The sequence below is a fragment of the Schistocerca cancellata genome, chromosome 3, assembly GCF_023864275.1.
Source record: "Schistocerca cancellata isolate TAMUIC-IGC-003103 chromosome 3, iqSchCanc2.1, whole genome shotgun sequence".
Taxonomy (NCBI): domain Eukaryota; kingdom Metazoa; phylum Arthropoda; class Insecta; order Orthoptera; family Acrididae; genus Schistocerca; species Schistocerca cancellata.
Window position 1 is genome coordinate 52793251 of NC_064628.1, and position 13245 is coordinate 52806495.

General features: G+C 38.6%; 1 protein-coding gene across 3 annotated transcripts in view; it reads left to right on the top strand.

Moving 5' to 3' along the window:
• The window catches only part of LOC126176945 (heterochromatin protein 1-like), a 156375-nt gene that overhangs the window by 64216 nt on the left and 78914 nt on the right, over positions 1–13245 (top strand). For 2 of the 3 annotated variants that reach the window (XM_049924147.1, XM_049924145.1), the window contains exon 2: positions 5993–6292. In XM_049924147.1, the coding sequence (XP_049780104.1) occupies positions 5993–6292 (300 nt within the window). The remainder of the gene's footprint in view (positions 1–5992; positions 6293–13245) is intronic. The other variant, XM_049924146.1, reaches the window with a different exon arrangement.

Genomic DNA, 13245 nt, shown 5'->3' on the forward strand with positions numbered 1-13245 from the left:
GTGGAGGATTTATGGAAGAAGGTAACCCGTACTGCCTTTTTTGTTCCCTCAAGATCATTTTTATTTTGTCTTATGGCTTGTTGCCAATAATACTGCAACCTGTGTATTTCTTCTGTAAGTCTATCACGTCCTCTAATGCACTTACCATCAGCTAATTTCCTTCCCTTCAGATTCCTCTTGAAGTTCCTCTGTCTTGTACCTAATCTTTTCTGGATGTGTCCAACACATTCCAATTTTTTTTTTTTTTTCCAATTTTTGTCTCAGCATAAGGTCTGCATTCACAAATGTTTTGGTACACTTTTGAGTCTCCATCTCCATGGTAAGATGTATACATCACACCATATTTCTCCTTTGACCTGTGAAATACTTCACAACAACTTCAGATTATGTCCCTCCTTTACAAGCTCTAAAATTAATCAAACATTTATGATTTTCAGTTCTGCTAGTAAAGCCATGACAGTACATTCCAAATCATCGACTTTACCATTGTCCAAGGAGGTAGCTGTCACAACACCATTTAGGGAACTATGGCCTCTTCGTTGCCAGGATGTATCCAGGGTTGCAGATATACGTGTATTGCTGTCATTCATGTCTACACTTAATATTTGTGTTATACACTCTCTGTTTAGTTATGCCATAAGTATAACCACATTCACTTAAATCACAAAAATTACAAACAATTCTTAATTTTTATGCACAACCTCTTCCAGTGTGTGTCTCCTCAACTACCTTCACACTACCATTGCCGCATTTCTTACACTGCAAAGCTCTATTTATTAATTCATATGGAGCACAATGTTCAACCATAACACAACCTGAATCAGTATTGGCGTCTATATTATCAGCATTAATACTGTCAAGACTATTGTCCAAATATTTCAGTTTTAGCTTTGAAGCACGTGAGTAGTTGAAGCTAATTCAAGTGTTGTATCACGTATTTCAGTATTAGCAGAGGTAATCCGTTTGGTGAACCAATTAGCATAAACTTTGTTGCTTAACATCGAACTTCTTAATTCTTCCCATTGCTTTTAAGTGATATAAGATACTCGCCCACGCAGTTACTTTGCTGTAAACAAAATATTTGCGCCAAAAAACAGCAAATGATGACTAAACACTCTGTATAAACAAAAAATAATCAACCGTAAAGCTTTCACAGGTTAGCCAACTTAAGGGACTAAAAAGTCATAAAAAAACAAAACTAACAAGAGCAAAACTTTATTTTCAATAGAGCTGACTGTGTGCCGTGGGTACATCATGGTACATGCAGCCATTTTTAAATTCCTCTAATTTTGGTACTTTCTGTAATCCATTTTCATGTAAGTAAACTTTTTCTCATTCAGAAAACTACAGATAATTTTTTAAGATAAAAATATAAAAAAAATCGATTTTTTTACAATTATTCATGTACAAGTCTCCTTAATGCATCGTTTTGAGAATATTGGACGTCATGAGAATTGGCAGTTGAGAATGGAGTGTTATTCAGTCTGTACACAGAGTCAGCAGTAAAGGAAACCAAAAGGTAATTTGGAAAGGGAGTTAAAGTTCAGAGAGAAGTATAAAAACTTTATGGTTTGCAAATGACATTGCAATTCTGTCAGAAACGGTGAAGCACTTTTCAGAATTTTTTTATGCAATGGAAAAGTCTGAAAAAGAAGTTATAAGACATGTGTGAACAAAAGTAAAATATTGTTAATGGAATGTAGTTGAATTATAAGATGATGAGCAGGGTTGCCACAGGTTCTGGAAATCGGGGAATATCAGGGAATTTCAAACACATCAGGGAAATTTGAAGAAGGGGGAAAAAAAAAAACTGGATAATCTCATGTTTGTCTCACTAGATAAAATGGTTTGTTTACTGAAGTTTTGTGCATCATCATTGGCCGAGTGCAGCTAATTACATGCACTGCTTTCCTACTCCCTCATTACTACTGCTTCTCCCCTTCCTACCATTTCCTTCAGCTTGCAGTCAGTGTTGCCACCACGTCTTGCCGCTAGTGTAGCAGCTGCTGATGAGAGGCAGGGAGGTGTGAGGAATGGCTTGTTTGGATCTGATTCTCAGAGACTGTAGATGCAGTGGCCAGAGACTGGGGGTCATGTGTGCATGGGTTGTGTCAGAGTGATTGTGTGAATGTGTGTGTGTACTTCCGTTTTCTGACAAAGTCATGGCAGAAAATTTAGTTGTGATAGTGTGATTGTCTTTTCTACATGCCTGTCTGCACCTCAGCAATCACCTTTATGATGAGTTGCTGCCTATCCTCATTATTATTGATTCTCAGAGTATTTGAACAAGTTATCTTTTGCATGTAACAATACCCGAGAAGGAAAGCTGCTACTCACGATATAGTGGAGATGCTGAGTTGCGACAAGCACAACAAAAAGATTCACACAACTGTTGCTTTCGGCCATTAAGGCTTTTGTCAGCAGTACACACACACACACACACACACACACACACACACACACACACACACACACACACACGTGCGCACGCATGCAAACACAACTAGCACACACGTCTGCAGTCTCAGAGAACTGAAAGTGTAGTTTCAGACTGTAGACGTGTGTGTGTGTGTGTGTGTGTGTGTGTACTGCTGACGAAGACCTTAATGGCCAAAAGCTACAGTTGTGTGAATCTTTTCGTTGTGTCTATTGCAACTCAGCATCTCCATTATATGGTGAGTAGCAACTTTCCTTCTCGGGTATTGTTACATTCCATCCTGGATTTTCCATTGTTTGATTTCATCTTTTGCATGGATTGATCACTGTGTGTCATTTCATCAACATGCTGTCTGTTGCTCTTGAATAGCTGGCCATGGCCACACAAGTGGATTTCCACAATGGGCCAAAACCGCAGGCCATTTCTGCTGCTATCTGTAATGGATCGTGCCTGCCGATCTGAAACCACTCGGTTTCCGCTAATATGCAGGCCCTGCCCATTGGATTTAGTCTCACCAATCTGCCTGCGGGCCGGGTCTGTTTGTGTATGGCGTAATGCCACAGATTTTCATGTACCCAGGACTGTGGTGCTCCTCAGCAGGCCAGATGCCATGGGTGATGGCTTTCAGGAATTGCAACTGTCTCACCGCAAGTACATTGTACAGTGTGGTGTTTTATAGACATTTTATTTGCTCTAGTACATTTTGGCACTTAAAAAGTAGTTTTTGTGTTAGAAAGTATGGACTATAAGAAGAAGAAGAAAATTGTATCAGTCGTTGGCAGTTTGTACAATATGTACTCATATGTTTCTCAAAAGAAAAACTACAAAATACATGTAAAATAATGGCTATAAGGTAGTGGGTAACAACTGACAATAATGAACATCGTAGAACCAACATTTTATTGGCAGTCGCCTACAGTGTTGGTTTATGCAATTCTTCCCTGTTTAATTCACTTCCTTCAAGAGGCCAACTTTTTTATGAGGTTATTTCTGAAATCAGTGAAGATATTTTAAATGTCACGCAAGTCCAAGGAAATGCATATTTTTGTCACAAAATGTGTTTAGTTTTATTGAAATAAAATAACATCAGTGATTTTTATGAAACACACATTCCATTTTTGGTCGTTTTCTACATCTAAAAACAGTTCGTTGTAAAAGATATTAATGTTAGTACTCTTTTTTAGATAGTTCATTTGCACTGTTGTTTCTTGTACCATAGCTGTAAAGACAGATTGTCAACTTAGGTCTTAACTTACCCTTGAGATCTTTAAATTCATCAAGAAAAATTGCTAAAACTTACCTGGAGATCAGGTAATTTCACTTGGGGAAACTGGTCAATCCTGGGTGATGAAATTATACTAAATGAAGTACTAAAGTAGTTATTTAAACAGTAAAATAACTTATATCCAAAATACAGAGGATATGAAATCCTGACTGGCATTAGCAAGTGAAGCATTTCTGAGAAAGATAAATTAATGAACACCAAATACTGTATAAATTTAAGTGTTAGGAAGTCCTTTCTGAAGATATTTGCCTTTAGCATAGCCTTGTATGGGAGTGAAATGTGAGTAAAAAACGGTTCAGATAGACAAAGAAAAACTTTTTAAATGTGGTCCTACTGAAGAATTCGGAAGATAAGATGCAGAGCTAGGGTACTGAATCAAATCAAGGCAAAAAGAAATTTGTGGCACAGCTTGACTAAAAGAGATTGGTTGGAATAATGCATTCTAAGGCATCAAGGAATCATAAATTTGCTAATGGGGAGAAGTGTGGTTTGAAACAATTGAAGGGTTGACAGAAGAATGTGCTAATCCACAACAGCATATTTTGAGTTATTGCTTGTTATATATTAGCTCACTTTGAAAGAGATGAACATACAGTATGATAAGACAATTAATGCAATATTATGAAAAGAATAGTTGCTACTCACCATATGGCGTAGGTGCTGAGTTGCAGTACACACAACAGAAAGACTGCGAGAAAGTGAGCTTTCAGTCAACAAGGCCATCGTCAGGTAGCTAGGTGCAGTTAGGAGGTTAGATAGTTTGGGGTGGGGGGAGCAGAAAAGGAGATCAGTAAAAAGACTGTGGGTGCGTTGGTGGAATAGAGGGCTGTATAGAGATGGATGAGGGCAATGACTAACAAAGGTTTGGGCTAGTAGGGTTACGGGAACAGTGGGAGTTCCCACCTGCACAATTCTGAAAACCTGATGTTGGTAGAAAGGATCCAGATGGGGCAGGCTGTGAAGCAGTCATTGATATCAAGAACATTGTGTTGGGTGGACTTGTTCAGCAATGGTGTGTTGTTTCATGGCCACAGATTGTCAGTGACCATTCATGCGGACAGACAGCTTGTTCATTGTCATTCCCACATAGAATGCAGCACAGTGGTTGCAGCATAGCTTGTAGATCAGATGACTGATTTCACAGATAGTCCTGCCTTTGATGAGGTAGGTGATGCTTGCGACTGTAGTAGGTAGTGGTGGGAAGAGATATGGGACAGGTTTTGCATCTAGGTCTATTACAGGGATATGAACCATGTGACAAGGGGTTGGGAGCAGTGATTGTATAGAGATGGGCAAGAATATTGTATAGGTTCTGTTGGTGCAGAATACCACTGTGGGAGGGGTGCTAAGGATAGTGGGTAGGACATCTTGATACACTAGATAGAGATTTCTAGTGTGTGTGTGTGTGTGTGTGTGTGTGTGTGTGTGTGTGTGTGTTTACAGTTTATTTGACCAACTAATTCAGTTGCAGAGGGACATAAAGGCTTGGCACAGTAAGCAGCCAAAAGAATGTAGGTTGCAGGAATCACACAGAGAAAGAATTCAGGCCCTCATCAAAGAGTGCCCCTTCTGCAGACATAAATGAAACATTAGTGAATAGTGTCACACCTCAGACATGGCCTCTCATAGAATTATTTTGTTCATATTCTCCCAGCAGCCTAATGTAAATATTATTTAAAGTCTGTTCAAGTACACCTTCTGTTCAAAGACTGGCTGTATTGCCCCAGCCCATCTCTTTTGCAGTCACAGCCTGATTAGAGCTGTTGGAGTCATTACTGCTTTTAGATTATAATTTATCTCGCTCATTAGTGCTTATTATTTTGTGTTTCTGTTTGTTTCCAACGCGACAAGATTTTCTAGTTCTCTCCTCAATTTGTAATTTCAGTTGAGTGATATGGTACGTTGTTTTAACACACTGGAATCTCATTCAGGAGTTGTAATTCTAATCACCATCAGTTCCATTAAAATGTACATTTTCATGGTTTACTTAAGCCATGAAAAAGATTACTGGGATTGTTTCTTTGAGAACATGGCTCTCTGTTTTGCCTGTAATAACTTATCAACAGGATGCTAAACCTTAATCCTATTTCGGTCTGTTTATACATGCACCAACTTGATCTACTTAGATTGGGTATCTCAGTGAAAATTATAATAGTTATTGAATAAAAAGTTAAATATGATTACTTTGAACTAATTTTTGTTTCTGTTACATTTAGTTGCAGATAGGGAAAAATCTTTCATTATGTTTTGTTGCTTTTGTTATTTTGCAGGTGGAAAAGATTGTAGACATGAAAGTGATCAGGGGAGTGAGAAAGTACAGAATTCGCTGGAAAGGATATGATTCAGGCAGTGACACATGGGAGATTGCAGACAATTTAAATTGTCCAAATGCTGTGAAAGAGTATTTAGATCAGAACTCGAGAAGTGAAGAGATTTCTGTTACCAGTGGAAGAAAACGTGCCAGCAAAGTGGATGTGGTTTCTGAAGAAGCAGTCACTAACAACACAGAGAACACTGAAAATGATACTTCTGCAAAGGATGAAGAAGAAAATATGGTTTGCACCCCTATTGTAAATACTAACAGGGAAACTACTCAGTATCTGCTTTCCCAAACATAAGAATTTTAACTCTCTCACCCCCCCTCTCCCTCTCTCTCTCTCTCTCTCTCTCTCTCTCTCTCTCTCTCTCTCTCTCTCTCTCACCCCCTCTTCCTCTCCCTCTCTCTCTGACTCACTCTCTATCTCTCTCACCCCCCCTCTCCCCACCCTCCTTCCCCCCTCCCCCCTCTGCTTACCCCTCCCTATCCTCACTTCCACCTCATCTGTTCATCTGTCTAGTCATTTCTCTTCCCCAGTCATTTCTTTTATTTTTGTTTATTTATTTATTTGATTTTTTCTATATATTTTCATTGCAGAACATCTGTGTTTTATTTCATGTGTTGGGTGGATGCTTAGCCAGGTGCAGATGTAATAAGCTGAGAATATTCATAACCAATGAAACCAATGGTTTTTGTGCACTGGGACACACAGATAATCAGATGATGCTCATGGCTCTTCTCCGTGGAAGCTAATATAGCCTACTTTCAATATGTTAAAGAGTGTAAGTGTGGCAGCTGTTAACATTAAAAAAGAGATCATATGTATAGAAGTCAGCAACTCTGACAAGTCAAATTTTAAAAGAACATTGTGTGACGCAGATGCAGATTACAGAATAGATCTGTGAAGACAAGATATGCTAAAGTGGAATTGTATACCACCTTAACCAATATATTTGACATGAACAATGCACTGGATGATAAAATTGTTGGAATCACAGAACAGAAGAAAGACATTGTCAGTCTCACATTATAGTATTTTGAGACAGTTAGGGTGCAATTACTCATCAGCTGTTTTGAACATTGTAATGTTCTCTGGTGTCTGTTACAGCCATAAGTTTCCAATATCAACTTGTAAATTATATTTGAAATATTGCAGGCTCTGAACTGGTCCTGGCAAATGAAATTAGATTAGTCTCCAAGTAACAAAAAAATATATTAGAAGTACACTACCTAGATCTGACACTGGACTTCTTGAAAATTCTTAAACACAGTTCTTGCATCTCAGGGAAACTACTTTGAACAGTTAGAACAGGACCTGTGGGGAAACTGTCTAAAAATGAATTAAAAAAATAAACTCTGAGACTTCGGATTAAGTTAAGGAAACTGAATCATCATGTACTGCCTTCTTGTTTTCAGACACGATTTGCGGCATTTATTATTGTTTGTTTTGTTTTATATATAAATTTCAGTTTACTGTATATGTATATGTTAATGAAAAGAATCGCCGCGCTTGACTGAAACACGGAATTGTGTGGGAGAGTGCAGGAACAAATGTTCTTCTTCCAGAGTAGATGTGTCTTAAAATCATTTTGCTTTTCAGTATTAATGGTAAGAATATGATGGAGATCAGATTAGTGCTCGATGCAATATTCATTTTTTCCCCATTCTTCTTCACCTCCGCCTTAGCTTACTGTATCAGTGTGTATATTAATTCCACCATTAGTTTTTTTTATTTGCTTCCAGTAGGTGTAATAGCTGGTTTTTATCTTTTCTCATTTTTTCTTTTTCAGCCATTAAATTTTCTTCATTTATCACATTGTTGTTGTTGTTGTTGTTGTGTCTTCAACATGAATACTGGTTTAATGCTGCTCTCCAAGTTAGTCTCTCCTGTGCGAAACTCACATGATTAATATATTTATAACTGTGCTACAAGTGTCAAAGTTTTATTTGTTGAACATATATTTACATTGAGTCCACTGCTGTTTTCAATTATTATGCTTATTGCCCTTTTCTATTAGTTTAAAAACCATATTCATATTTTGTACATTTGATTCCAATAATAATCCCTCAGCTAAAGTGCAGATGCACATGACACAGAAGAAGAAAGTGATCAGAATTTGCGAATGCCATCGAGAACCTGTTGCTGGGGACGTAGAGGCATTCAGGCAAGGGGTTGTGCCTGTGTGGTGGTGCAGGTTGGTGGTGGTGGTGGTGGTGGTGGTGGTGGTGGTTGTGGTGGTGGTGGTGGTGGTCTCTCATGTTATTTGTTGTGAAGATTGAGCTTGGTACACAGAACTTACTTACTTTTTTTTCACTTTGAGAAGACTTTTTCTCACAATCATTTTTATATTATGATTTTATTTAAACTTACATTTACCATGTAAGAATTAACACTTTACACTGTTATATCATTAATTGTGGGGGTTTGATTCCAACAATGAGGGCAGACATGTATTCACATTCTGCATAGTATTTTATTATCACCCTTTTCCTTACTTTTTATACAGAATTTCTGATGAAGACATACTAAGAAGTCTTAACTGGTCATGATACAGTTTGTGTGACCTGAGACTGAGAATACAATAAAAAAATTTTTTTACACAAATCACTGTGCTTTCAAGTAGACCCCATGCCTATAGTCTATTAAGCTATTTTGGGATTGACACTTTGGCAGGAACACGTGGAGGTGTAGTACAAAGTTGTAAGATAAAACGTGCTCTGTGCAGGATGCGACATTCAATTAAACTCTCATCCAGAGGACCAAAGGTTGAACTGGCAACCATGTCATCTTTTGGAAAAACAGTGCCATGTTTTCATTTTAGGTCTATTTGTAGCAGCAAATTTTTAAGGCATTAAAGTTTGCAAAACTGCATTTTCTGACTGTATTACCGAACTTTTCTGTTATTGAGGTTAGGTGAACACATTCTGCAAATGAAAATTTCAGGATACATATTATTTTCATTGGGTCCAAACCAGAACTTCGTTCGAGCTCTTTAAACGGGATAATTTGTGTTAGTGTGACACACGATGCATTCCATGTGAAAAGTCAGCTGTCGCCTGTTTGGTTTCATTTTGAAAAACAGAGCACTATTTATATAAATAACCTATTATTTCATTTCCTGACTGAGTTTCTACTTACCTGGAATTTAAAAAAATCATACCTGTTAACCAAGCGAGGAAACTTAAAAGCTTAGAAGAAAGAAGAATAGTGATACAAAGTACACTACTTCAGTATTGTTACTGTTGTAATACAAACAATGAGAGGGATTTCTTTCTTCCTTCCTTTTTACTAAATAAAATAAAGGCGAAAGAGGGGGAGGAGGGGGGGCAGAGTTTCTGAGATGAACTTCATTTGGACCTGTTGCTAATAAGAACATTCCTATTAATACTAAAAAATTCACAAAAATATAATTTTGCTTTATAGGTACTTACACCGAACACAACACATTCACCTGAATCCGCCTGTCTCTCTTTGTGTGATTACAGTGGGAAAAAAGTACTGATATTACTCTTGTTAATGTTGTAATCATTTCCTATAGCAAATTAACTTTTTTCAATAGCTTCATTCTGGCATGATTTTTCCATGATGTGCTATGTATGATTGACAGCTTTCTTTCAGCCTTCAGAGGTGACTTCCTGAACAACATGGTTGCCGAGTGCCTATACTGCAGACAATATATTTTGTTTCATTGTTGACAGAAATGTAGCATTTCCACAACAGTTACATTGCACATGGAAATTGCAGTAACAAAGTGGCAGGCTAATGATTTTATATCAGTATCTTTTTGCCAGCTTGTAGATTTCCTGTGTGGGTAATCATGGCTTATGGAAAGGTACCCGATTCACAGACTCCACCTTTTTAAATATATTACATACTGTCACATTTCATCACTGAAGCTAATTCTGTCCTTATGTTTTGCCATGGTGGGCACCTCGTTAGCAACAAAATGGGTATTAGCATTATGAAGAACAGTGGTTGACAGTATGAGCCATAACATGCAAACAATTTATCTTCACTGATATATAAAGAGCTCAGATGGAAACCCAGTTCTAAGCAAAGAAGGGAAAGCAGAAAGGTGGAAGGAGTATATAGAGGGTCTATACAAGGGTGATGTTCTTGAGGACAATATTATGGAAATGGAAGAGGATGTAGATGAAGATGAAATGGGAGATACGATGCTGCGTGAAGAGTTTGACAGAGCACTGTAAGACCTAATGCGAAACAAGGCCCCGGGAATAGACAACATTCCATTAGAACTACTGATAGCCTTGGGAGAGCTAGCCCTGACAAAACTCTACCATCTGGTGAGCAAGATGTATGAGACAGGCGAAATACCCTCAGACTTCAAGAAGAATATAATAATTCCAATCCCAAAGAAAGCAGTGGTTGACAGACGTGAACATTACCAAACTATCAGTTTAATAAGCCAGGGCTGCAAAATACTAACACAAATTCTTTTCAGACGAATGGAAAAACTGGTAGAAGCCGACCTCAGGGAAGATCAGTGTGGGTTCTGTAGAAATGTTGGAACACGTGAGGCAATACTGACCCTACGACTTATCTTAGAAAATAGATTAAGGAAAGGCAAACCTACCTTTCAAACATTTGTAGACGTAGAAAAAGCTTTTGACAATGTTGACTGGAATACTCTCTTTCAAATTCTGAAGGTGGCAAGGGTAAAATACAGGGAGCGAAAGGCTATTTACAATTTGAACAGAAACCAGATGACGGTTATAAGAGTCGAGGGGCATGAAAGGGAAGCAGTGGTTGGGAAGGGAGTGAGACAGGGTTGTAGCCTATCCCCGATGTTATTCAATCTGTATATTGAGCAAGCATTAAAGGAAACAAAAGAAAAATTCGGAGTAGGTATTAAAATCCATGGAGAAGAAATAAAAACTTTGAGGTTCGCCAGTGACATTGTAATTCTGTCAGAGACAGCAAAAGACCTGGAAGAGTAGCTGAACGGAATGGACAGTGTCTTGAAAGGAAGATATAAGATGAACATCAACAAAAGCAAAGTGAGGATAATGAAATGTAGTCGAATTAATCAGGTGATGCTGAGGGTATTAGATTAGGAGATGAGACGCTTAAAGTAGTAAAGGAGTTTTGCTATTTGGGGAGCAAAATAACTGACGATGGTCGAAGTAGAGAGGATATAAAATGTAGACTGGCAATGGCAAGGAAAGCGTTTCTGAAGAAGAGAAATTTGTTAACACCAATCATAGATTTAAGTGTCAAGAAGACTTTTCTGAAAGTATTTGTATGGAGTCTAGCCGTGTATGGAAGTGAAATGTGGACAATAAATAGTTTGTACAAAAAGAGAATAGAAGGTTTCGAAATGTGGTGCTACAGAAGGATGCTGAAGATTAGATGGGTAGATCATATAACTAATGAGGAGGTATTGAATAGAATTGGGGAGAAGAGAAATTTGTGGCACGACTTGACTAGAAGAAGGGATAGGCTAGTAGGGAATATTCTGAGGCATCAAGGGAGTATTGGAGGGCAGCGCAGAGGGTAAAAATCTTAGAGGGAGACCAAGAGATGAATATACTAAACAGATTCAGAAGTATGTAGGTTGCAGTAGGTATTGGGAGATGAAGCAGCTTGCACAGGATAGAGTAGCATGGAGAGCTGCATCAAACCAGTCTCTGGACTGAAGACCACAACAACATGTAACAAATAATATTAACAACAGATAAAATATAACATCACAAATAAAAGAAATTAAAAACAAAATCTGTGTGTGCGACGAACTGTACGACAGGGCTGCAGCCCACCTGGAAGTGCAGAACAGTGCAGATGGGAAGTAGTGTAGTATTTATGGGGTGACTGGCAACTGCAGGTGGTTGCTGCAACCGCAGGTCTCGTGAGATTAATAAAGGTTGAGCCTTTCTCTTAAACCTTACCCCCACTAGTTTTCTCTTAGCTGTCAATCCTAAAGTAATTTTGAACAGAGTAAAGTCTGTGCCACATGGAAGTGTTACAGAAATGCTGTGCGAGCTAAAATGAGAATCCTTAGACGGAAGGAGATGATCTTTTCACAAAATTCTGTTGAAGGTTAGAGAATCAGTGTTTTAGAAAAATTCTGCTGTCTCCGCTGTTGGTAGTGTTTACACCTTTAAGCTATTATTTTTCCCTCACTCAGTTTGTGAGCGGAACAGGAAGGGAATAGGAGACAGTGGTACAAAGTCTGCTCAGTCATGCACTGTGCAATAGCTTGTGAATTGTATATGTAGATGGTGATGTACAGTACTCCAAGTTATTCAGGTAATGTGGGTTAGAAGATGCACGAATAATCAAAAAACATGACTGATTTGGATATTTTCAAACATGTATTCCAGACGATGTCTTGTAGCTGGTTGCAGGTGGTGGCACACACTAAAAAGGGTAGTAGTGATGCTGCCGCTATGGTAGCTGACATCTGTATGTGCTCGGGCACCCACTGCTCCCCCTAGTGGCTGGCATCACATGCTGCAGGTCCGGTCCCTGAATGCTTCTTCTTCTTCTTCTTCTTCTTCTTCTTCTTCATTTTCTCTTCTAACTCATGAATAATCTGTAAAGCAGACAGTCCGCACAGGAATAATCAGGAGCAATGTGTATTTCCAGTACAAGATCCGATGACATCCCAGTCATATAACCTGTCAACTATTCAGTTCACTATGATGAAAAAAGTGCTGTTCTCTAGTACTGCAGTTATTCCTAATTCAGTTTCATAGTCTTCTTTTGAAAACCATTTTATTTGCCAAGATTGCTGCTTAAACACAATTACCGGATTACTAGTTTCGGCAGTATTTATTACCATTCTGAGATCCATTAAAGAGTTGAGGAATTTCAATGACATGCCAATCTTCTGTCATAAAGTACGTAGAACTTTGAACATGAACAAGACAGAGGCATGCCAAATCTTGCCACTTACTGGTATAAAGCCATGTTGGCTGCAACACAATAATTCTGTGCAAGTGTATGACTTAGTGCGAAAAGCACTCCATCCTGCCGTGTTGAACAAAGGACCTCAGTACAGGATACAGTGTCACTGGCCTGCAGGGGCAAGCCTGCAGTAGTAGAGTTTATCCACACAAGGCAGGCAGCAGCTAATCAGGCCCAAGTGTGAACCATGGACCACAAGCAGGTACCCTGAAGTCTGTAGAATTCAGCCAGCTAGTAGTCCCCTAGCTGGGAGGCACCCCTTTGGCACCCATTGGCAT